This window comes from Pseudophryne corroboree, chromosome 9 (genome assembly GCF_028390025.1).
Source record: "Pseudophryne corroboree isolate aPseCor3 chromosome 9, aPseCor3.hap2, whole genome shotgun sequence".
NCBI lineage: Eukaryota > Metazoa > Chordata > Amphibia > Anura > Myobatrachidae > Pseudophryne > Pseudophryne corroboree.
In genome coordinates this window covers 423,969,058-423,995,547 of record NC_086452.1, presented here as the reverse complement: position 1 = coordinate 423,995,547, position 26,490 = coordinate 423,969,058, and the positions used below count along the sequence as shown (strand labels likewise).

At 45.6% G+C, this 26,490-nt stretch overlaps 1 protein-coding gene across 1 annotated transcript in view; it reads left to right on the top strand.

Annotated features, from left to right (window-relative positions):
* TMF1 (TATA element modulatory factor 1) overlaps positions 1–26,490 on the top strand; it is a 79,208-nt gene that overhangs the window by 43,969 nt on the left and 8,749 nt on the right. Inside the window, exons 6-13 of the mRNA XM_063940939.1 lie at positions 1,105–1,247; positions 3,067–3,233; positions 17,825–17,981; positions 18,812–18,904; positions 19,361–19,517; positions 20,745–20,937; positions 23,968–24,037; positions 24,524–24,616. Coding sequence (XP_063797009.1) covers positions 1,105–1,247; positions 3,067–3,233; positions 17,825–17,981; positions 18,812–18,904; positions 19,361–19,517; positions 20,745–20,937; positions 23,968–24,037; positions 24,524–24,616 — 1,073 coding nt within the window. The remainder of the gene's footprint in view (positions 1–1,104; positions 1,248–3,066; positions 3,234–17,824; positions 17,982–18,811; positions 18,905–19,360; positions 19,518–20,744; positions 20,938–23,967; positions 24,038–24,523; positions 24,617–26,490) is intronic.

Here is a 26,490-nt window from a genome sequence, read left to right as displayed (position 1 = left end):
TGGGCAGGCGGTGCTGCAGCAGTCTCCGCCCGTTCTGGAAACTTTGGGACGTCCCTATCGTACAAAGTCTCCCCAATATCCCTGGGGATATTGGGCGCCCGCCTCAGTGCGTGGACTTTTCTGCAGGTTCTTGTTCTATAGTTACCTGTTCAGCTGTTGCTGTTGTTGTTGTTGTTACCAGCCGTTGCTGGTTGTTGTATGTTCGTGGTGTGCTGGTGTGTAAATCTCACCACCTTTTCTGTTATCATGTTCCTTCTCTCATATATGTAATTTCTCCTTCAGGCACGTTTTTTACCTAGAACTGTCTGTGGGAGGGGGCATAGAGGGGCGAGCCTGCACACCCAGTTGAAGAAATTTAAAGTGCACTGGCTCCTTTGGACCCCGTCTGTACCCCATCGTACTAGATTCCCCCAATATCCCTTATGGACTACTAGAAAAGGATTTACCGGTAGGTATTAAAGATCCTATTTTCTATTTAATTTTTGTAACTTTGCTCAACAAAGCAGTTTATTAATTTTTATAACAAGCTGTGACAGAGCAGCATGATTGCATATTCCACTGAGCTATTTAACAGTCACAAATAAAGTTAAACATTGTATTGAATATTTTATTTTATTTACTCGTTCTAATTCTTAATTAAATCTTTGTATTTACTTGAAATCAAATAATCCTTGTTAGCTGTAAAAGCGTCCCTTAGCTGTTTACATATATGTTATTAAAACCATGTGTGAATTGGGCCGAGTGGCTGTGTAACTATTGGGCAGATGTATTAACCTGGAGAAGGCATAAGGAAGTGATAAACCAGTGATATGTGCAAGGTGATAAAGGCAGCAGCCAATCAGATCCTAAGTGTTAATTTACATATTGGAGCTGATTGGCTGGTGCCTTTATCACCTTGCACATATCACTGGTTTATCACTTCCTTATGCCTTCACCAGGTTAATACATCTGCTCTTGAGTCCTCTGCATCTCTTTGTAATGTATGATTCATGTCTCGTTTGCTGGTCCATTGCAGAACGCTGGGGAAAATTGTGTCTGTTTTTCCCATAACATCTCATGCTGCATGGAACGTTTATTAACCACTGACGTTTGCTTCGGTCACAGGTGAGAAACTCTCTAAGCAGCAGCTGCACAATTCCAACATCATCAAGAAGCTGCGATCGAAGGAGAAAGAGCATGAGCAAACACTCACTAAACAGGCAAAGAAGATCCGGGAGCTGGAGGAAGAATTGCAGCTGCTGAAACAGGTGGACTAGCACTCTTCCCTGTGACCGCTGTTCCTTCTTCTCAGCGATTACCGCAGCTGAAGTATTGTAATATTTGATTACATTAACACACTTATAATTTAGCATCATCTGATGCTTGTTCATCTTATGGCATGGTTGCTGTGTAGTAACAATCACTAGGGTCAAATTAAAAGGCAAATGGGAAGATGCATCAAACCACAAAAGTGAATAAGTTACTCTTAGTAACCAATCAGATTCTACCTGTCATTTTATAGAATGTACTTGATAAATGCTAGCTGGAAGCTAATAGGTTGCTATGGACAACTCCATTTTCCCTATAAATCTACCTCTAGAGCAGTGATGGGTAACCGGATACACTTCAGACCCTTTAAGTCTGAAAAGGGCAGCACTTAAATCTGATAGATACCTATGTGTAATAACATCAGAAGGTATTTTAAGCAAGTGTTGCAAGCTAGAACGAACATATAACAAGGCAGGAAGGCCACAAGGGTGATGGCCGCCTGTTGCCAATCACTGCTCAGTCTGAAAAGTTACCCCAAACGTACATATTTCATGTGGTCTGAGTGGCTTCACTGGTCCCGTCACTGCCTCAGGCACTGTGATTACAGTGGGCAGACCAGGTCAGCAGGACTAAGGAAAATCCAATGACTTCTTCTCACTGCTGCTGACTCACTTTTGGTTTTAAATAGGGAGTATGTACATTGACGGTGCATTGGCTGCAGAGGGTGTGACAGATGTAGGGAGGGACCTGCCAAGTCATGTGATTTCTGAGCCCCATGTAAATGATTATTTGGGAATTTGCTTTATTTGATCTTTCATACAAAGCGCTAAGACTGGGTACACACCTGACCAATATGTCAGTGGACCAGCCGACCGAGCTGCTGATCCAGGTAAGTATACACACTTACCGATTGGCTGCTCGCTATGTTGGTCCCTGTCATGCAGCTGGAGGGGCATTTGAATTTGCCCGCCAAGCTGTGATGTCAGCCCCTGCAGCAAGTGTACGAGCGGTCGTCTGACCACCCGTACACAAACAACAGACAGAGGGGCGGGGGTGCAAATCCCCACCCCTAAATTTCCCTTCAGCACACTAAAAATTACCTTTAACCATACCTGAACCTATCTGGTAATAGAAATTCAGAGAATTAGTCACACGTTTGCAAACGCATGTTTAAGCTGCTGAGCCACTTAATGGCTTCTCTGATATCAGCAATTGCAAACATGTGTGACTAATTCTCTGAATTTCTATTACCAGATAGGTTCAGGTGTGGTTAGAGGTAATTTTTAGTGTGCTGAAGGGAAATTTAGGGGTGGGGATTTGCACCACCGCCCCTCTCTGTCTGTTGTTTGTCTGCGACCCCTCCCCCTTTCCAGCACCTGATACATAATTATCTCCAGGAATGACCGAGCAACTATCATTGTTTGTCCACCCGTACACAAAGCCAGATGGGCCAATTATATCTGTCATTGGCTGTGCTGCACAGCTGATGCGATATGTCTGTGAACTACGCCGTTCACAGACATATCAGGGTACACACGTACCAATGGGTTTCCAATATAGCGGCCATTTGGGTACTTGGCATAAGCCATTCCTTGAGTTGTAGCTTTTCTAAATATTCTAAAACAGTCAAGTATTGGTGTTGCTCATAGCAACCAGATTCTGAGAAATTATAGCTACAACCTAGTTGGTTGTTATGGGCAACACCTCAACTTTTCAGTTTTTGAGATTTTACCAGAAACTTGTCCATTCAGTAAACAAGGACATCACTGAGCTATAAGGTCCTGTGTGTTGATCGGCAGTCTGGTACTTTCCTTGCAGACATTAGATGGTAAGGAGGAGCTAGAGAAGCAGCATCGGGAGAACATCCGGAAGCTGAACAGTGTGGTGGAAAGACAGGAGAAGGATGTGGGGCGACTGCAGACAGAACTTGAAGAAAGTCTAGAGAAGAACCGCAGTCTCCAGGCTGCCCTGGACAGCGCCTACAGGTGAGATGACACGACAGGTAAATGGTGGGAGAGGGTCTAACAACAAAGTTTAGCCGTCCTCTGCTCAACCAGGAGCCGTCTCGTGAGCTGGATCCAAAAACACAGCCTATCCACTTACTAGGAACTTATTCTAACTAGGAACTAGATCAAGATGTTTGACAGAAGGGGAACGGTTTTCAGATCCACAGTAGACTTCCTGATAGAGGTCAGGTGCTAGGTTTGGGTCTATGTTCCCTTTGTGATCAGGACCAGGAAGTGACAGCACGAGAGGGCAAAAGAGAACTTCCGCCCTTACAACACGTTAATATTTTGTCCATTCTCCATTTGTTTGAGGTTGTTTTGTTTCATCACTGCACCATTGTATCCTTGCGGGCTCAGTGTCTCGCTTCGCTCACTACAGGTTACTATTCCAAATAGTTGGTGACATGGACCCAGGGGCTTAAGGGTAAGGTCCTCTACACGAAGAGTAACTAGATGCTACCCAGTTGCTAGTGATGTTTAGAGACCGGCAGTGTAGCAATGTAAATCGTAACCGTAAATAGTTGTGTTTATGGATCCATAAAGCAGCTAAGCCACAAAGAAAGGAAAAATAGACTAATCTCTCAAAATATGCATACGTCAGAAACATGGAATGGATGGCGCTATATTGCGATTTGACTTCTAAAAGGGGGAGTAATAAGATTGTGTAAGATATAAGTAACCAATCCTAAATAAGCACATTTATTATATAGACATTAGAGGACAATTTTGTTTGTGAATTTCACATAACAATAAATAATGTTCTTTCAAGAGAAAAGAGGATTTTGGTACTTACCGATAAATCCATTTCTCTGAATCCTCTAGGGGACACTGGAGTTCCATCTTAGACATTAGGGGTGTGAAGTCTGTGAACCGGAGGTGTGGCACAATCTCAAAAATTTGCATCGACTGCACAGCCGGCTCCTCCCCATTCACGCCCCTCATGCCTCAGTTTCGAAAATTGTACCGAGAGATGAGGGCACGTATGAGAGCCTATGGCGAAGGAACCGAACCGTGCAACTTTCCAAACAGCATCCAATAACATCCTTAACCAATAACTAACGTTGCTGTACGAACTGTATAAACTAGAACTAAATACACTGCAGGATTGACAGCACAGGGGCGGGCGTCCAGTGTCCCCTAGAGGATTCAGAGAAATGGATTTATCGGTAAGTACCAAAATCCTCTTTTCTCTTTCATCCACTAGGGGACACTGGAGTTCCATCTTAGACATTAGGGGACGTCCCAAAGTTCTCCCCCAGGGAGGGAGTGCTGTCTGTTGCCTGCAAAACCAAACGCCCGAAATTGGCATCTTCAGACGCAAAGGTATCAAACTTATAAAATTTAGCAAACGTGTGAGCTGAAGACCACGTCGCCGCTCTACAAAGTTGAGCAGTGGATATTCCTCTGGCAGCTGCCCAGGAGGCACCCACTGATCTAGTGGTATGTGCACCTGTCCGCAATGGAATCTGTTTCCCACTGGAAATATACGCTTGTCTGATAGTCAATCTAATCCATCTGGACAGAGACTGTTTAGAAGCCGGCCAACCCTTCTTTGGCCCATCATAAAGTACAAATAAATGATCCGACTTTCGAAATGCTGATGTAACCTGTACGTACACCTTTAATGCTCGTACCACATCCAACGTCACATCCCCATCTGATACGCTCTGGAAAGATGGGACCACAATAGGCTGGTTTACATGATAACCTGAAACAACCTTAGGAAGGAAATCTGCTCTTGTACGGAGTTCCGCTCTGTCCTCATGAAACACCAAAAATGGACTTTTACAAGACAAGGCTCCTAACTCCGAGACCCGTCTAGCTGAAGCTAAGGCTAACAACAACGTCACCTTCCAAGACAGATATTTTAAATCTGTCCGTATTAATGGCTCAAACAAAGGTGATTTCAAAAAACCTAACACCAAATTCAAGTCCCAAGGTGCCGTGGGTGCTCGAAAAGGTGGCTGTATCCTTAGCACCCCCTGCAAAAAAGTTTGAATCTCTGGTAACAATGCTAACTTTCGTTGAAACAGAATAGATAAAGCCGACAACTGAACCTTCAGGGATCCCAAACGCAAGCCTAACGCCAAACCTGCCTGAAGGAACAGTAACAATCTGGACAGGTGGAAGGATTTCGAATCCCAACCCCGTTCCTGACACCAGTCTATATACCTTTTCCAAATTCTGTAATAATGTCTCGCCGTAACCGGTTTTCTAGCTGCAATCATTGTAGGGATAGCTCCCTTTGGTATACCTCTGTCTCTTAAAATCCTGGTTTCAACAGCCACGCCGTCAAACGTAGTCTGTTCAGGTCTGGGTGAAAAAACGGTCCTTGCGATAGTAGGTCCTCTCTTTGAGGTAACCTCCACGGATCTTCTGACAGTAATCCCTGTAGATCCGAGTACCAACTCCTGCGTGGCCAGTCTGGTGCGATTAGAATCGCCCACACTCGCTCTCTTTTTAACCTCTTCAGTATCCTTGGTATGAGGGGGAAAGGTGGAAATATGTACACCCTTTCGTAGTCCCAAGGAAATGTCAACGCATCCACTCCTTCTGCTGCAGTATCCCTTGTCCTGGATACATATCTGGGCAGCTGATGATTCTGTCTCGACGCCATGAGGTCTATCTGAGGAAGACCCCATCTCCTCACTATCAACTTGAAAATCCGCGGATGAAGACACCACTCTCCCGGATGCATGTCTTGTCGGCTGAGATAGTCTGCTTCCCAGTTTTCTACTCCTGGTATGAAGATCGCCGAGAGAATAATGTTTCTCTTTTCTGCCCACACTAGGATCTTTGTTGATTCCTTCAACGCCATCTTGCTCTTTGTTCCCCCTTGCCGGTTTATGTAAGCCATTGTCGTGACATTGTCCGACTGTACCCTCACATACTGGCCTATGACCAGATCTTCGGCTAAACGGAGTGCATTGTAAACAGCTCTTAGTTCCAGAATATTTATGGGTAAACTGCTTTCCTGAGAAGTCCAACGACCCTGAAATTGATGGTCCTCGAGGACGGCTCCCCAACCTCTCAGACTGGCATCTGTTGTCAGGATCCTCCATTCCCATATGCCGAATCTCCTTCCTGCTGCGAGATTCTTGTGTATCAACCACCATGTCAGAGAGACACGTACCTGTGGTTGAAGTTTGATTCTCCGATGAAGTAGCCAGTGTGAACCTGCTCCTTGAGCAATGAGATTCATCTGAAAGGGTCGGGAATGAAGCCTTCCGTATTGGAGAGCTTCGAATGATGCTACCATCTTCCCTAGAAGTTGTACACAGAGATGTAGAGACACAGTTTGTGCCTCCAGTACCTGAGATACCAGTTTCCGTATATCCTGAATCTTTGCTTCTGGTAGAAAGATTCTCAATTTCACTGTGTCCAATATAAGCCCTAGGAACTGAATCCGTTGCGATGGAATGAGGTTGGATTTTTGGAAATTCACAATCCAACCGTGTTGAATTAGGAATTGGTGAGATGTCTGAGCATCCTGTATCAGCTTCTCCGGAGACGAGGCTTTGATTAGGAGATCGTCTAGATAAGGTATTATAGTGATCCCTCTTACTCTCAATTCTGCCACCATGATCGCCATGATCTTCGTGAATATCCTCGGGGCTGTTGATAGGCCGAACGGTAGAGCTCTGAATTGATAATGATCCTTCACCAACGCAAATCGTAGGTAAGCTTGGTGGGGAGACCATATTGGGATATGCAGGTATGCATCCTTTATGTCCATGGATATCATGAACTCCTTGTGTTCTAGACCTGCGATGACCGACTGTATTGATTCCATCTTGAATTTGTAAACTCTTAGAAATTGATTTAAAACTTTTAAATTTAGAATCGGCCTGACTGTTGCGTCTGGTTTTGGCACTACAAAAAGACTGGAATAAAAGCCTGATCCTCTCCGAGGGGTGGGAACTGGAACGATAACTTCTGATTGTAGCAATTTCTGAATTGCGGAAAGCAACGCCTTTGTTTTCTGAGGGCACCGAGGTAGTCCTGTTGTAAAAAATTGACTGTGAGGTCTCTCTTGAAACTCCATCTTGTACCCCTGAGAGATTATACTGTTTATCCAGTTCTCTGGAGAGGTGATGGCCCATCTGTCCCGAAACTTCTCCAGTCGTGCACCCACCAGAGGAGACCCCAGGTGGGCTGGGAGACCGTCATGCCACGGTCTTTTCAGTAGGCTTATCCTGTTTCTTGTACGTTGCTTGTGATCGTCCTCTACCTCTGCCTCCACGGGCTTGTCCACCGAAACCTCTACCTCGTCCTCGAAAGGACTGAGATCTGAAGGAATTAAATGTTGGTCCTGAATAACCTCTTTTGGCCTGTGGCGTGCTCCTTGTATAGGGAGTAGGGAGGAATGTAGACTTTCCCGCTGTAGCCTGGGAAATCCACTTGTCTAATTCAGGCCCGAACAGTGTATCACCCGTAAAGGGAATAGCTTCCACTGCCTTCTTAGTGTCAGAATCCCCCTGCCATTCTCTAAGCCATAAGATTCTCCTTGCTGACACTGCTGATGCGGATATTCGTGATGCAATCCTACTAGCATCCTTAGATGCTTGACATAAATATGAAGCTGATTCACGAATATGTTCCGCCAGATTAGTAATCTCTTCCAAGCTATCCTCTTCTTCAATAGCTTGCATAATACGACTGGCCCATGCTCCCATGGCCTTGTTAACCCAGGCACAGATAAGGGTAGGCCTCTGTGCTGCACCTGCCGCTACAAAAATTGACTTTAAGGCCGTGTCAACCTTGCGATCTGATACCTCTTTCAACGTCGTTACATTAGGTATTGGTAAGATCGTCTTTTTTGATAATCTACCTAGGGAAGCATCCACTACTGGTGGATTTTCCCATTTATCCATAACCCCTTTAGGCAAAGGATACGTTGCCTGAAAACGTTTTGGGAATTGAAATCGCTTATCAGGTTGTTTCCAGGCTTCCTCCATCTGATTCTGGAGGGACTTGGGAATAGGAAACACTTCCGCACACGGTTTCTGGGAATCGAATAAATCGAATTCCTCAGGTTCTTTAACTTCCTCACCTTTAAAATCCAGTATCTCCTTTACTGCCTCAATTAGAGAATCAATACCTGAGATCGCTGACTCCTCGTCTGTGGGATCAGCCTCCAGGTTACCTTCAATCAATTCACCCTCCTCCGTATCCAGAGGGAGGTTCTCTTCCATTACCTGGACACCCGGAAGCGGTCTCTTGACTGCCTTGCGTACAATCTTGTCTGGTTGTGCGGTCGGCATTAATTTAATCAGGAACTCTTCCATTGTCTTTGAGAACCCCGCAGCCCACTCTGATTGCTGCTTGCGTGATTCCGCCATTTCCTTGGATATTCTGTCTGCAAGAACGTCCCCCCATGACGTTGATGGAGTACTGTTCCCTGGCTGTGCGCTCTTGTCTATGCAGGAATCGCACACCCCTGTACTGCCAATCCTAGTGCTTTTTTTATCACACTTCGTACATACGTAGCATATCTTAGATGACTTGGTTGCTGACTTAGACATGATGCTCGTTAATTAATAATTTAAACAGAACTTTTACTCTCTATATGGGAGAATAAAGCCTGTAATATGACGGGAGTGAAGTGTTTGGAACCGGCTGTAAATATTCTTTTTTTTTTTTTTTTTTTTTTTAAAATGTGTAAATAAAATAAAAAATTAATAAATATAAAAAAAACAGCCGGTTAGCAGTTCTCACAGACCCAGCTGTCAGTCAGCTACAGTGTTCGGGCTGTCCACGTACTCCCTGAATTTTCCTCAGGATCTTTTATCAGAAGTCCTTTGAAAATATAAATAATATAAGTAATAGTTATTTTCCACAGGAGATCCTCACTTAAACTACCTATATAAATCCTACCAGCAGAGGGAGCCTGAATCTAACCCATACTACCACTAACCAGTAGATGGTGAGTTATTATAATCTATACGAGGGGGAGGGATTAAAACATTACCTCAGGATGGCGCCTAAATATATAATTAAAATGGCCGCCACTCCATTTTTTTGTAAAGATCATTATTGCTGCTGGAGTTCTGACAACCTTTCCCCTCAGACTCTATGGCCGTTCAATAGATCTTAACTAACAGATTTTTCCTCCTTCCCCCTATGCGCCGCATCGGGCGCTCTAATAGATCTGACTAACAGATTTATTTTCTCCTTCTCCCCATGCGCCGCACCGGGAGCTCTATCTATTACCCCGTGCGACGCATGTTCTGTACGGCTCTCTCGCCGCGGAGCCCGACGTAGTCATGGCAACCGCAATTACTCGGTGCTGCCGCTGGCCGCGGACACCCGCTTAGAGCTGCCGCTGGCCGCGTACATCCGCTGAGAGGGGACAGAGACTAGGAGGCACTTAGCGGTGACAGGGGATACTAACTAAGGTAAACAACCTATCATACTATCTAGGGCCCTTATTGACCAGTACTCACTCTGCCCGTCGAGGATCTCCTGTGGAGAGATGCTGATCCCTTCAAAAGGGATCTTTGTCTCTCAGCTACTTCAAGGCTTTTTGTCCCCCTTTTATTAGGTTGACTCAGCCTGCACATTAGATTAGTTTTGATTTCTTTCAGGAGCTCCGCTCCTCAGTGCAAACACCTCTAGCACAATTTTCGAAACTGAGGCATGAGGGGCGTAAAGGGGGAGGAGCCGGCTGTGCAGTCAATGCAAATTTTTGAGATTGTGCCACACCTCCGGTTCACAGACTTCACACCCCTAATGTCTAAGATGGAACTCCAGTGTCCCCTAGTGAATGAAAGAGAAAGTGGTTTTTGTAAGGCAATACATTTTGTTCATATGCAAGACCGTTTGTCAATAAACGTCATATACACAAAGGGCCTCATTGATGTTTCTACGCGCTTGCTTTGGAATTGCTAATGTTACCAAGTGAAGGTGCCGTTCCCACCAGAGTGATTGCAAGCTCATTCACCACTGAGTACACATTCACAGTCTATACACAACAATGCGGAACATTGACTGTAAGGGTAGACCTGTGACTACGCAGACTGGGCGTTGCAGTAGCGACGCTGGTGCCATATTTCTCTACATACATGCAACTGACGGCAGATATACGCCCTGAAAGCGGCTGTGACACGCGTTTGTTTTGCCACCACTCCCAGTTACCGCCCCCAAACGGTCCCTTCCTGTCAATCACTCTGCATTAAAGTTCTCAGTGCGAGCGTGATCACATAGACACCATACCGTGCGTGCAGTGTAATCGCGGCAGATGCGCAGTCTGCCGATAATCGCTCCATTGCATGGACATCGGCATTGCATACAAACATGAAATACTAGGACCAATATCCACAATGAAACTAAAATCATGATAAAAGAATGTTGAAATCAAATAAAATATAAAACGCTTATTGTACAGTTTAGTTATTGCTCACAATTTGTTCATTTGAAGAGCTCTCAAAGGCTCATATAGCAGCTATAATATTTCCGATATAGAAAAAGAGGATTTTGGTACTTACCGATAAATCCATTTCTCTGAATCCTCTAGGGGACACTGGAGTTCCACTTAGACATTAGGGGTGTGTGAAGTCTGCAAACCGGAGGTGTGGCACAATCTTAAAAATTTGCATTGTCTGCACAGCCGGCTCCTCCCCCTTCACGCCCCTCATGCCTCAGTTTTGAAAATTGTGCTTGAGGTGTCGACACGTAGGAGCAGATAGCTCCTGACAGAGAAACAATTTTTACTGACAGGCTGAGTCAACCTAAGAAAAGGGGGACAAAAAGCCTGAATATAGGTGAGAGACAAAGATCCCTTCTGAAGGGATCGGCATCTCTCCTCAGGGGATCCTCTGTAGAGACTGAGGGAGTACTGGTTGTTATAAGGGCCCTAGAATAATATTATAAACCCCTGCATAGTGGGTAGAAATAAACAAGCCTCATAATTTTAGTTTTGAAAATTTGACTGAGAGACGAGGACACGTATGAGAGCCTATGGTGAGGAACCGAATTGTGCAACATGCCAAACAGCATCCAAGAACATCTTTAAACGAAAACAACACTGTTTGTACGAACTGCATGAACAAGAACTATGAACACAGCAGGATTGACAGCACAGGGGCGGGCGTCCAGTGTCCCCTAGAGGATTCAGAGAAATGGATTTATCGGTAAGTACCAAAATCCTCTTTTCTCTTTCATCCACTAGGGGACACTGGAGTTCCACTTAGACATTAGGGGACGTCGCAAAGTTATCTCCCAGGGAGGGAGTGCTGTCTGTTGCCTGCAAAACCAAACGTCCGAAGTTAGAAGCTTCGGACGCAAAGGTATCAAACTTATAAAATTTTGCGAACGTGTGGGCTGAGGACCACGTCGCCGCTCTGCAAAGTTGAGTAGTGGAAACCCCCCTAGCAGCTGCCCAGGAGGCACCCACTGATCTAGTGGTATGTGCACTTGTCCGCAATGGAACCTGTTTACCACTGGAAATATACGCTTGCCTAATAGCAAGTCTCTAATCCATCGAGACAGGGACTGTTTGGAAGCCGGCCAACCCTTCTTTGGTCCATCATAAAGTACGAACAAATGATCTGACTTCCGAAATGACGATGTTACTTGTACGTACACCCTTAAAGCTCGTACCACATCCAATGACACATCCCCATCTGGTAGACTCTGGAAAGATGGGACCACAATTGGTTGGTTTACATGAAAACCCGAAACAACCTTAGGAAGGAAATCTGCTCTTGTACGGAGTTCCGCACGATCCTCATGAAAAATAAAAAAGGGACTTTTACACGACAAGGCTCCCAACTCAGAGACCCGTCTAGCCGAGGCCAAGGCTAGCAACAACGTCACCTTCCAAGAAAGATATTTTATGTCCGTCCGTAATAACGGTTCAAACAAAGGTGATTTTAAAACAAATTCAGGTCCCAAGGTGCCGTGGGGGTACGAAAAGGGGGTTATATCCTTAGAACCCCTTGCAAAAAAGTTTGAACCTCTGGTAAGGATGCCAACCGTTGTTGAAAAAGAATGGAAAGAGCCGACACCTGAACCTTTAGAGATCCCAGTCGCAGGCCTAATGTCAGGCCTGCTTGAAGGAACAGCAAAAGTCTGGATAAGTGGAAGGATCTCGAATCCCATCCACGTTCCTGACACCAGTCTATATATTTCTTCCAAATTCTGTAGTAATGTCCCGCTGTAACCGGCTTTCTAGCCGCAATCATCGTAGGAATAGCCAATCTTGGTATTCCTCTGTTTCTTAAGATCCGGGTTTCAACAGCCACGCCGTCAAACGCAGTCTGTTCAGGTCTGGGTGAAGAAACGGTCCTTGAGATAGTAGGTCCTCTCTTTGAGGTAACCTCCACGGGTCTTCTGACAGTAAGCCCTGTAGGTCTGAGTACCAACTCCTTCGTGGCCAATCTGGTGCGATTAGAATTGCCCACACTCGTTCTCGTTTCAACCTTTTCAGTATCCTTGGTATGAGAGGAAAGGGTGGAAAGATGTACACCCTTTCGTAATCCCAAGGAAGTGTCAACGCGTCCACTCCTTCTGCTGCAGCATCCCTTGTCCTGGATACATATCTGGGCAGCTGGTGGTTCTGCCTCGATGCCATGAGGTCGATTTGCGGAAGACCCCATTTTCTCACTACCATCTTGAAAATCCGCGGATGAAGACACCACTCTCCCGGATGCATGTCTTGTCGACTGAGATAATCTGCTTCCCAGTTTTCTACTCCTGGAATGAATATTGCCGAGAGTATGATGTTTCGCCTTTCCGCCCACAACAGGATCTTTGTTGATTCTTTCAACGCCATCTTGCTCTTCGTTCCCCCTTGACGGTTTATGTAAGCCGTCGTCGTGACATTGTCCGACTGTATCTTTACACACTGACCTATGACCAGGTCTTCGGCCAATAGAAGTGCATTGTAAACAGCTCTTAGCTCGAGAATGTTTATGGGTCATCTGCTCTCTTGAGGCGTCCACCTTCCCTGAAAGTGATGGTCTTCCAGGACGGCACCCCAACCTCTGAGTCTGGCGTCCGTTGTCAGAATCCTCCAGTCCCAAATACCAAACCTCTTCCCTGCTGCGAGATTATTGTGCACTAACCACCATGTCAGGGAGATACGTACTTGTGGTTGAAGGCTGATTCTCAGATGAAGCAGCCAATGCGAGCCTGCTCCTTGAGCAATGAGATTCATCTGAAAGGGTCGGGAATGAAGTCTTCCGTACTGGAGAGCTTCGAACGACGCTACCATTTTTCCTAAAAGTTGTACACAGAGATGTAGAGACACCATTGGTGTCCCCAGTACCTGAGTCACTAACTTCCGTATGTCCTGAATCTTGGACTCTGGCAGAAAAATTCTCAATTTCACCGTGTCCAATATAAGACCTAGGAACTGAATCCGTTGTGTTGGAATGAGGTTGGATTTCTTGAAGTTCACTATCCATCCATGTTGAATCAGAAATTGGGGAGATGTGTGAGCATCCTTTATCAGTTGCTCCTGAGAAGAGGCTTTGATGAGGAGATCGTCTAGATAAGGTATTATAGTGGCTCACCTTAATCTCAATTCTGCCACCATGACCGCCATGATCTTTGTGAAGATCCTCGGGGCTGAAGATAGACCGAACGGTAGAGCTCTGAATTGATAATGATCTTTCACCAATGCAAACAGTAGGTGAGCTTGGTGGGGGGACCAAATTGGGATATGCAGGTACGCATCCTTCATGTCCATGGATATCATGAACTTCTTGTGTTCTAGGCCTGCTATGACCGACTGTATTGATTCCATCTTGAATCTGTAAATTCTTAGAAATTGGCACGACAAAAAGACTGGAATAAAATCCCGTTCCTATCTGAGGGGTAGGAACTGGAACAATGACCTCTGATTGTAGCAATTTCTGAATTGCTGAAAGTAAAGCTTTTGTTTTGATAGGGCACCGAGGTAACCCTGTTGTAAAAAATTGACTGTGAGGTCTCTCTTGAAATTCCATCTTGTACCCCTGAGAGATTTTGTTGTTTATCCAGCTCTCTGGAGAGGTGTTGGCCCATATGTCCTGAAACCCCTCCAGTCATGCGCCCACCAGGGGAGACCCCAGGTGAGTTGGGAGACCGTCATGCCACGGTTTTTTCTGCAGGTTTATCCTGCTTTCTGGTCGTTGCCTGTGAGCGGCCTCTACCTCTGCCTCCACGTGCCGGTCCACCAAAACCTCTTCCTCGGCCTCGAAAGGACTGAGATCTGAAGGAATTAAATGTTGGTCCCGAATAACTTCTCTTAACCTGTGGAGTGGTTCTTGTATAAGGAGTAGGCAGGAATGTGTACTTCCCAGCAGTAGCTTGGGAAATCTACTTGTCCAATTCTGGACCGAAAAGCGTGTCACCCGCAAAGGGAATAGCTTCCACTGCCTTTTTAGTGTCAGAATCTCCTTGCCATTCTCTAAGCCATAAAATTCTCCTTGCTGATATGGCCGATGCGCAATGCAATTCTACTGGCATCCTTAGATGCCTGACATAAATATGAAGCGGATTCTCGAATGTGTTCCGCCAGATATGTAATTTCTTCCAAGCTATTTTCCTCTTCAATAGCTTGTAAAATACGGCTGGCCCATGCTCCCATGGCCTTGTTCACCCAAGCACAGATGAGAGTAGGTCTCTGTGCTGCACCTGCTGCTACAAAAATCGACTTTAAAGCTGTGTCAACCTTACGATCTGAAACATCCTTTAAAGTCGTTACATTAGGTATCGGTAAAATAGTATTTTTTGATAATCTTCCTAGGGATGCATCCACTACCGGTGGATTTTCCCATTTATCCATTATCCCCTTAGGTAAAGGATACGTTACCTGAAACCTTCTTGGGAATTGAAAGCGTTTATCAGGTTGTTTCCAGGCCTCCTCCATTTGATTTTGGAGGGACTTAGGAATTGGAAACACTGCTGAGCGTGGTTTCTGGGATTCGAATAAATCGAATTCCTCAGGTTCTTTAACCTCTTCATCTTTAAAATCCAGTATTTCCTTAACTGCTTCAATTAAAGAATCAATACCTGAGATCGCTGAATCCTCTTCTGTGGGATCAGCATCCAGGTTAGGTTCAATTAACTCACCTTCCTCCGTATCTATAAGGAGACCCTCCTCTTCCTCCGTTACCTGAACAACAGGAAGGGGTCTTTTAACCGCTTTGCGCACAATTGTGTCTGGTTGTGCGGGTGGCGTTAATCTGATGAGAAATTCCTCCATTGTCTTTGAGAATCCCGCAGCCCACTCTGATTGTTGCTTGCGTGATTCCGCCATCTCTTTGGATATTCTGTCCGTAAGAACATCCTCCCATGACCGTGATGGGACATTGCTCCCCGGTTGTGTGCCCTTGTCTACGCAGGAATCGCACACCCCTGAACTGCCAATCCTCGTGCTTTTCCTATTACATTTCGTACATACGTAAAAGGCTTTTGATGTCTTGGTTGCTGCCTTAGACATGATTCGCACTTTTAGATGACAATTAAACAACGCTTTCACCTTTTATTCAGGAAAGGAAAGCTTGTACTATATGACGGGAGTGAAGTGTTTGGAACCGGCTGTAAAAAAAAAAAAATATATATATTTTTTTTAGGTATGCAAAAATAAAAAAACTTATTTTACAAATTAAAAAAATAAATAAATTAATTAATAATCAAAATTTAAAACACCAGCCGGTTAGCAGCCCTCTCAACTCCAGCTGTCAATCAGCTACGATGATAGGGTTGTCCACGTACTCCCAGTATTTTCCTCAGGATCTTTGATCAGAAGTCCCTTGAAAATATAAATAATACTAATTATTCCACAGGAGATCCTCATTTAAGCTATATAATTTTTCACCAGCAGAGGGAGTCTGAGTATAACCTTATTCATTGTTATAACTATACGAGGGGGAGGGATTACTTTCCCTCAGGATGGCGCCTAAATGTAAAACTAAAATGGCCGCCACTGAATTTTTTTATATATATAGATCCCTGCTCCCCTGCTGTATTCCCCTAGACGCACTGCCGCTGATCCCCCTTGGCCGCCACTAACACTTTTCATACACTCACGCGCTGCACCTGGAGCTCTGTGTATTTCCCCGTACGGCGCGTGCTTCCCCGCCGTTCGGACACTCTCTGTTACTCCGTCCAGCGCGATCTGTGTGAGCGGCCCTAGCTAGGCGCGCAGCCCAGCGGCGCCCGACACAGCCCCGGAGACCGGAACTCTCCCCGCTACTCGGCGCTGTCTTATGCTGTATGCTGACTGAAATCAGTGGAGGCCAGGGTTTTACTCCGGTTCTCCTAGTGGGGGGAATTACACAATGTTATGCTGACTGAATCAGTGGAGACCAGGGTTTTACTCCGGTTCTCCTAGTGGGGGGCTCCTAGAGGGGGGGAAATTAGCCAATGTTAATAAAATTATGAGGCTTGTTTATTTCTACCCACTATGCAGGGGTTTATAATATTATTCTAGGGCCCTTATAACAACCAGTACTCACTCAGTCTCTACAGAGGATCCCCTGAGGAGAGATGCCGATCCCTTCAGAAGGGATCTTTGTCTCTCACCTATATTCAGGCTTTTTGTCCCCCTTTTCTTAGGTTGACTCAGCCTGTCAGTAAAAATTGTTTCTCTGTCAGGAGCTATCTGCTCCTACGTGTCGACACCTCAAGCACAATTTTCAAAACTGAGGCATGAGGGGCGTGAAGGGGGAGGAGCCGGCTGTGCAGACAATGCAAATTTTTAAGATTGTGCCACACCTCCGGTTCGCAGACTTCACACCCCTAATGTCTAAGTGGAACTCCAGTGTCCCCTAGTGGATGAAAGAGAAAATGAATTAAGATAGTATTTAAATTCAGTCTGGCAAAGTCCTTGGGAACCTAAATAGTCCCGGAAGCTCCAAGGAGGGTGAATGTATTAAATGAATGACTCGATCGGATATTATACGTATCAGTAGTAAATAAAATTTTATGCTTGATTATGCAAAAGTAATTGGGGGTAATTCAGAGTTGATCATAGATGTGCTAAATTTAGCACATCTACAATCATTCACTCTGACAAGCGGGGGGACGCCCGCCCCGCATGTCAGGACCTACCGCTCTCCTGCCCCCCCGCACAGGTACCAAAGCATCATACGCCGGCAATGCTTTTGTACTTGACAAGTAGCTCCCTACCTGCGTAGCTACTTGCCGCATTCAGCCACCGTGGCCCAGCCCCCGCCCCCCCTGGCTTGGTCCAAGCACGCCTGCGTTGCCCGGACCGCAGCCCCAAAACGGCAGCCAAACACCGCCGTTGCTGTGCTGAGATGCCGATAGCATCTGGCGCATGTGCAGTTCCGCACAGCAGCGATCAGGTTTAAATTAGCCCCATTGTCAGTGTCTCTTTTCAAAACCACACGCAGGCCTAAACTTTCTAGCAAAGTAACAGGAATCACTAAGACGGTTTTTCATTGCTTCCCATTCTAGTCTGTTTGGGGGCTTACTCACGAGAGCTCTCCATCTTGTACAAAGGCCTATTAAACACCAGTGAATACCATATAGATGGTCCAAATACTGTTAAGTCTTTCTGCTTTTTAGTCTTTTTGGAATTTGGCGCTGAAGGTTGTTTCCTTTGACCTCCATAGAGAACTTGCAGAATTGCACAAAGCGAACGCCACAAAGGCCAGCCAGGCTCAGGAAGTGGCGCTGAGCTGTGAGATGAAGGCTAAAGAAGAGATGTGTTTCGCGCTGGAGAAAGCCAAGGAGGAGTCTCAGAAACAGCAGGAGATCCTGGTGATACAGGCGAGTGCTTTATATCAGGGGTGGGGAACCTGCGGCCCTCCAGCTGTTGCTGAACTACACATCCCAGCATGCCCCTCAACTGTTCTAGCATGGCCTAATATCAAAACTGTAGCAGGGCATGCTGGTATGTGTAGTTCAACAACAGCTGGAGAGCCAAAGGTTCCCCACCCCTGCTTTATATAGTAACATACCGACCACCTTCAAGGATGTGCATTTATTACATTGTACGGTAATAAGGCTGCGGATCCTTCTCTGACTAAACAGCTAGAACCATTAGTCACAGGACTAGGTCACGTGCCAGTGAGTTGTGTGGAAAACATGGTTCTGATGCACCCGAGAGACCTGTCCCAAAGCAGGAAGGCTATGGTCACACCCCACATGGTGGCGTTTGAATAGATACATGATTGAATTCCAAGGGGTATATTTACGAAGGTGTAAGGTTTCTTAGAAGTGGAGATGTTGCCCATAGCAACCAATCAGATTCCACTTAACATTAATCTAGCTGCTTCTAGAAGTGAATAGCCAGAATCTGGTTGCTATGGGCACTTCTAAAACACACACCATAGTAAATATACCCCCATGAGACAGTTTAATGCTACTCTATTATTTTCCTAAACAGATCCTAGAGTTATTTAAACGAGAATCACAAATTATAAATTGATGAAATGAGTCCGTTTTATCTAGTTTTAGAGCATGTAGATCACGGAACATTTTATAACCGTAATTTGTGAGGTCATTCACTAAACATGCATAGATCGAACCTTGTGTCTTTTATATTTGCAAGCAGTTGTCTTGTGATTGACGCAGCTTTGCCTCTGTTACTTTGTCAGGTGGCTGATTTGCGGCTTGCCCTGCAGAGAGCGGAGCAGCAAGCTGCAAGGAAGGAAGATTATTTGCGGCAAGAAATTGCAGAATTTCAACAGGTAACATTCAATTTCCATAGATGTTCATCTACTGTTTTATTTTCATATAACTTTAGAATTGCAATTCAATCCTATATGATGGCTATATTATGCATTCCGGAACAGTCCATTGCGACCACGACCGATTTTGCCTTGCAACCCATCGTGTTGCACAGAATTATTGGCGATGTTAGGCTACCGTAATGTGCCCTTTCACTCACGGCAACCCAACATCACACAGAACTGAATTGGCTTCTGTGTGTTGGAATTGTGCACCAAGTTCAAAGGCATTAAGTTTATAGGGGTGGATTTGGGATATTAAACACCCTTGTCAATAAGCAAGCATTCATAATATATTTTATTGTGCAGTTCGACCTCCATAGAATATTTAGCTGTGTCTGTATAACATAAAAACATAATTGAGTGCTTGCATTTACTGAGTGTATACAACCATTTCCGTGCTTCTGAATCTTGCAGAGACTCCAGGAAGATGAGTCTCGGAACCAGGAGCTGAGCCAGAGTGTCACCTCCACCACCAGACCCTTGCTGCGACAGATTGAGAACCTGCAAGCCACCTTAGCAGCCCAGACCTCATCCTGGGAAAAACTGGAGAAGAATCTCTCTGACCGTCTCGGTAAGAACAGTCTGCAAACCGCCGTAAACACATTAAAGATATATTCTAGATTGTAGACCGCTCCAAGCATATTCACTGTGCATGACAACCATACATTAAATGGTCAGAATAAATCCATTATGCTGTCTAGAATAGACCAATGGCTGATTACTATCTAGATCTGTAATTAACAATTCTCCCCAAGGTGCATTTTCTGTCACCTCCTTCATATATACATCATCCTCATGGAGCCATGTTTCGGTATCTGGTACATTTTATAGATATTACATAATTGAAGCAGGCTCTTCTGTTAGGTTCGGTAGGAAGATTGTGTCTGGAAATAGTGTGCACATTGCTGCATTACATTGTATGTGCTTTATTAAAAATACAGTTTGGTTTTCTGAGCATTTAATGCAGGTGTAAGTTGTCTATACGTGTCATTCTTTTTGTTGTGTGTAATGCCAATGTCTCCATGTAATGTTCTAAGAAGCTGAGAAAACCTTTTTACCTTTTATTGTCTCTTAGCTCTAATCAGAAAGGGAATAATTGGTTACAGATTTCATCTTTCCACAACCGCATCATGGGAGTGATTCAGAGTTGATCGTAGCTGCGCTAAATTTAGCACAGCTACGATCAGTCACACTGACAAGCGGGGGGACGCCCAGCACAGGGCTAGTCCGCCACAAATGTCGGTCCCTGCCCCTTCACACAAGTACAAAAGCATCGCACAGCGGCGATGCTTTTGTACTTCAGGAGTAGCACCCAGCCAGCGCAGCCCCTGCATGCCGGCCGGGAGCTACTTGTCACTGCCCGGGTCACAGCGGCTGCGTGTGGCGTCACACAGCCACCACGGCCCACCCCCCAACGATCCGGCCACGTCTGCATTGGCTGGACCGCGCCCCCTAAATGGCGGCTTAACGCCGCCATTCCGCCCAGCGACCGCCTCTGCCTGTCAATCAGGCAGAGGCGATCACTAGCTAAAGACAGCCATCGGCTGTCTGGCGAAAACGCACAGCAGCGATCAGGTCTGAATTACCCCCCATGTTACCTTGTCAATTGCAAAGCAAGAGAATAAAAACTAATAGCAATATTCTAGGAACCTGTAGTTATGGATCTTTTGGTGTTTGTAATATCATTTATACATTTATATTGTCTCTATGAATAGTTGGGAAAATGTACATTGGTCAGCTTGTCCTCAGGTATGTAAATGGCAAAATGTGCCAACACTTTCCTTTCACTTTCCAATAGCTGAATCCCAGACTTTGTTGGCGTCGGCAGTAGAGAAAGAGAGGGCTTCGACGGAGGAACTCCTATCTATGAAGACCCACGTTTCTGCCATCGAGTCTCAGAACAGCCTCCTCCGGCAGGAGAAGAGCCGCTTCCAGGCTCAGCTAGAGGTGGAGAGGTCCAGGCTGTTGAAGATGGAGGAAGAGCACAGCAGGTGTGTACTAGGGCAGGCTCTCCTGACGCTCCTCTGGTGTTCGGCCAGCCTCTCTCCTCTCTGGCTTTTGGTATTGCACCTCACCGCTGTTTGTTTTTATATGATGTTCTAGCTAATGAAATGGTGAAACTGACATATATTTTTTTATAGACCATCCCCACCTAATTTCTAAAGTGTAAGCTTACAAGCCCCAATATTCTCAAGTAACAGGCGTACCTATGTGTAAATGTGTAGCTGACCATCGCATGCAGCACTGACCAATGCGTGCCAAATAATTATAGGGGTGCCTTGTCCCCAGTGTACGTTATACTTCAGGTCACGGAATTCAGTCTGTAGAGCTGGAAGTTTGGATGGGCCAATGACTTAAGGATGGTGTGGTGGAGGGAAGTAGTGTTCACGCTAGGCTGTTTTAGCAGGCTGCCGCGCCCTGCCCGATTTTTAAAGGGCAAATTGCGCCCTGCCCCTTTAGCGCGCCCTGCTAAAATAGCCTGCCGTGGTGCCACTGCGTAAATAGATGCAGTGCCTCCGTAGGTGCGGGGCACGCCCCCATTAGTGACGCTACGGCTGGTGCACTCCCCCATTAGTGACATCGAGGGGGTCGTACCTCCCCCTTTAGTGATGGCCGCAGGGCTGCGCCCTCTCCTTGTCTGCATCTCCTTTTCGTGCACGTGAGCGCCTTTGACTCTCCGCATATATGCGCATTACCCACTCACAATCCTAGGGGGAACATTAGGGGAACCGACCTCTGCTGCAAGTCTTTAAGGACTTGGGGAAATAATTGGTGAAGTATAGTGGTGGTTGTCCAAGTACATGTTCATAAAGGCATGTATAGGTTTAGACCACCAGGAGCTCAGGTTTTTGTTTTGTCTACTTTAAGTGTTTATGGAGTAGGCTGTTTTTTTAAATTCTTCCTGGAATTCTGTGTCAACAAGCGGGAACTTGGTGCCGGGTAGTGGCATCCCTTCCAGCATTTTCTGCCAAAAAGGATCACTGGAGATTGTGTCCTGGGAATCGTTGCTACAGCGGGGCTGTTTCCGCACTTTCAGTGCACCAGCATAAGGAAAGCACAGACACAGTCTTTTATACATCTCTCCTATGGATGGCAGAGTTTTGGGGACACATGGAGCATGAATTGTTATCAAGGCTCAATAGGATAGTTACACTTAGAGTTCCCCTCTCTTTGGCCGGGTAGTCCTTTTTCAGAGGGATCATTTGTGCTTGGAAATTAAGCAGTTCCTTATCTGAAAGGTTTTCTTCTTGATATCCCTGTTTTCAAGACCAGCTCTGTCAAATCTCCTTTGTTGGTTTTTCATCCTGACAGGACTGTTCATCTAAATTGTTTCTTATCCACCAAAGGTGGTGTCAAGTTTCCATTTAAACAAGGAATTTGTCTTGCCAGCCTTCAGCAGGAATGTCCTTCCGGTTCCACAAATCCTTTTCATCTTCTGGATGTTGTACAGACTTTAAAACTATGACAGAACTTGCACTAACTGTAAGATGCTTCCTTTTCTGAAAAATGTTTAGAAACATGGTTGGCCAACAAAAAAATCTGTGGCTTTCTACAGTGACTAGTCAGGCGTATGGCCATTACCGTAGAACATCTGGGCTCACTCTACTCAGTTGGTGAGTGCCACTAGGCAATGCGGCATGGTGCCTCTGTTGAGCAGCTGTGCAAGGTAGCGACCCATGTCTTCTGGACATACATTTACAAAGTTGAATACTTTACGCTTTTGTTGCTAAAGACACTGGTTTTGAGCGTAAAGTGTTGCTCGTGGCTTGGCCCGAAGCCTTCTAACACCTCTTATTCTGAGTAATAGTGTCCCCCAGAATTAACATTAGAGAAAAGAGGATTTTTGTAATTACCGTAAAATCCATTTCTCGTAATCCATCTGGGAGACCCCCGCCTTCCCTCCCATGTGATTTACAGTGTCACACTTGTGTTGACATTGTATTCTTCACTTTGCACGTGGTGTTTTCTCCATTTAAAACTTTTTTTAGTTACTATAATGAGCTCCTGGTGAAGGTAAGAGCATATAGAGGGTTAGAGTGTTAGTTTAGTATAATAACCTGCTAAATGCACAGACATGAATTTTATAGCAAGTACAAAAATTCTCTTTTAATTGCTGCACCAATTATTAGTTAATCAACTTGTAGTTTAGATTTGGATGTTCTAAACCTATTCATTATCAACAGTTTGTGTCAGTCACTGCTCATTGGGGAAAAGGATTTTACCCCTTCCCCTGATCGGTGGCGAGTCATTTGAAGATGGTAGAAAGGATCTTTTGCACAAGTCAGTTTCTCAACACAATTAAAAATGAAGAGTATTATACACGGTCGAATCACATTCTTATGACCACCAGGTAATGGAGCACCGATAACGGCTAAACGGGCTGAACTGTACTTTTAGACACACGTCTGGTAGCCTCCAGGTTCATTTTGATGGTGAGCTGCTCCACTGTAGCGTGTTGGTCGGCCCTCACGCACCTTCGTAGCCGACGTTCACCTCGCACATCAATGGCACGTGGTGCTCCGCAGTTTCCATGTCGGTTTTTCGCAATGGTGCCATTTGTCCAGTTACAATACACCGTCACCACAGCAGCAAGCGAACAGTTCACATACTGCGCTGTATCAGAAACACTGCCATCCCTTAGCCCGAAAGCCGATAATCATCCCTTTTTGCTATTTTGATAAATCGCCCCTTTTCCCCTTGACAGCCTCAAGTGATATGTGTGCAGACGACCTATCGCACACCTTATATACCCACCAAGCCAGCACATGACTCAGCCATGTATATACTGTCTCAAATACTTTGGCTTAGTATTCCATTAATGAATATCATCATAAAGCCTCAACTTGCTTTGCTCGTGGTGTCCATACCATTTGGAAGATACTGGATTCTCTAAGGCAACATCCTTGACCAAATTTCGAGGACATTTTGAATAATCCTTATGCGTTGTTTATTAGTTTAGGGAGAGCAGACCAATGTTTTTTGGACACTGTAAAACTAAGGGGAAACTCTTTCTTCAACAGGAACGAGGTGGAGCTAGAAAATCTAAGGGTGGAGTACCAGAAACTGGTTGACGAAACCAGAAAAGAAAAGGTGAGATTCTAATTCCCCGTCTTCTTGTCTATGGGATGCGATTAAAATGCCGGCGGTCGGGATCCCAGCAGTCTGAATACCAATGCTTGAATCCCGACAGGGTCAGGAGGCAGACGCCGGAGTCCCAACAGCCGGCATCCCGACCACACGTATAGCGGGTGGGTTAGTGTTAGAGGCGGGGGGCGTTAGGTTTAGGCGCCACCAGGTTGTGGATAGGGTTAGTCACCACAGGGGGGAGGTTAGTGTTAGGCACTAAGGGGGGAGGTTAGGGTTAGACTGCGGGAGGGGAGGGGAGGGTTAGGGGGTAGGGGAAAGGGGGTAACATACTTACCTTGCCACTGTCGGGATTTCAGATATCTGTATGCCGGCATCGGTATTGTGACCGCCTGCATCACAGCCGACGGTCAAACATACTGAACCCTTGTCTATCTCCCATGTATGTGTTCTTGTCTGTGTTAATCTGCATGATGTGGATTTTACTTCCAGGCTCTGCTCAACAGTCAGCTGGAGATGGAGAAGATGAGGGTGGAACAGGAGAGGAAGAAACTCCTACTGGCCCAAGAAGCAGCCAAAGAGAAGGTATTGCAGTTCTAAGAACACAGAGAATACAGTACTCACTGTAAAATCATTTGCATACTGTAGGCTTTATGGAATGGATAGGCAACCTCATACGTATCAGGCGCAATTTGGGGAAGGCACTGGGCGACGCAGGTATACACTCTTTGGTATTAGCGCTCCCACCAGATGAGGTCACCTGGTCATGGTTGGTGGGCCAATATTTTGCTAACCACCTCAAATGTACTCTATTACATTGCAGTTTATTATAATTATCTTTATCAGCAGTGTTTAGTATTTAGAGTGTGCACCTGCATTTTCTGTTTTTTTCTGTGATAAGATCTTATTGCCGAATGTGGCTTATCACTGTTTTAAAGTGAATTGGTTGTGCTCTACATTCTGGGGACAACCATTTTGTGGGCAGCTGATACAAGATTAATAATTATGGAGCCCTTCAATATACTAGGTACTTTGTATGTATCACTCTGAAGCCTAATTCATGTCACTGGATCTTCAGGATTTCATAGGCTTTGTGTTCAGAGTTATTAGTATAGCGGCCTACAGTGTGTATAAATGACTGGTATAATATATGTACTTAAACTGGCTGAAAATACCTCATGCCTCAGCGATGTCACTGAGTTCTGGTGAAATGATAGGTGACTTCCTTTACCATGTCGCTCTTTTTACCTATGTACTAAACATATGTAATAGGTTCAACATTGTGGGTTGAGGTCAACTGCTAAGCAAGAAGTACTTTTCCTTATTTCAGTAATAAGTCATTTGTATCAGAAGTCTGCAAATAGCAATAGTGGTAGTGATCTGGAAAGCTAGACGTTATATTAAAAGGGGACTTTCCCCAAGAAGAGGCTGAAGTACACACAGCCTTACAAATACATACACTTCAGTACTGCTGTGACATTTCTTCTACAAACAGGGAAAGACTTTGTGCAGATGAAGGATGGTTGCCATTTTATGATCTGTGTGAACTAATGGAAAACAAAGAACTTTTCTCTTTCGTCCTAGAGGATGCTGGGGACTCCAAAAGGACCATGGGGTATAGACGGGAACCGCAGGAGACATGGGCACTTTAAGACTTTAAATGGGTGTGAACTGGCTCCTCCCTCTATGCCCCTCCTCCAGACCTCAGTTAGATTCTGTGCCCAGAGAGACTGGACACACACTAGGGGAGCTCTACAGAGTTTCTCTAGAAAAGACTTTTGTTAGGTTTATTATTTTCAGGGAGCACTGCTGGCAACAGGCTCCCTGCTTCGTGGGACTGAGGGGAGAGGAGCAGACCTACTTCTGTGAGTTCAAAGGCTCTGCTTCTTAGGCTACTGGACACCATTAGCTCCAGTGGGTCCGATCACTTGGTGCGCCTAGCTGCTCGTTCCCAAAGCCGCGCCGCCGTCCCCCTCACAGAGCCTGAAGAGAGAAGCCGGGTGAGTAGCAGAAGCAAGAAGACTTCAGAGGCGGCAGAAGACTTCTGATCTTCGGAGGTACCGCGCAGCGCACCATTGCTCCCACACACTAACGGCACTATATGGGTGCAGGGCGCAGGGGGGGCACCCTGGGCAGCAATTAAACCTCGTTTGGGGACTGGCACGACAGTATACAGTGCATAGGCACTGTATACAGACCCCAGCCAGTATAAATAAAAGCGTGACACAAGCGCGCCATGTAGGGGGCGGGGTTTCGTCCTCCAGCTCTAGTCAGCGCCATTTTGTCTTCACAGCAAACTGCAGAGACGCTGGTCCTGGCCCTTCACTTCTGTCTCAAGTAACAGGGTGCAGGGGGGGGGGGGGGGGGAGCACAGCATTTGGTGTTGTATTTATTTACATATAAAAGTGCTGCTAGGTCTGGGGTTTTGTATATTCCTTCAGACCGGGTGAGGCGCTGGG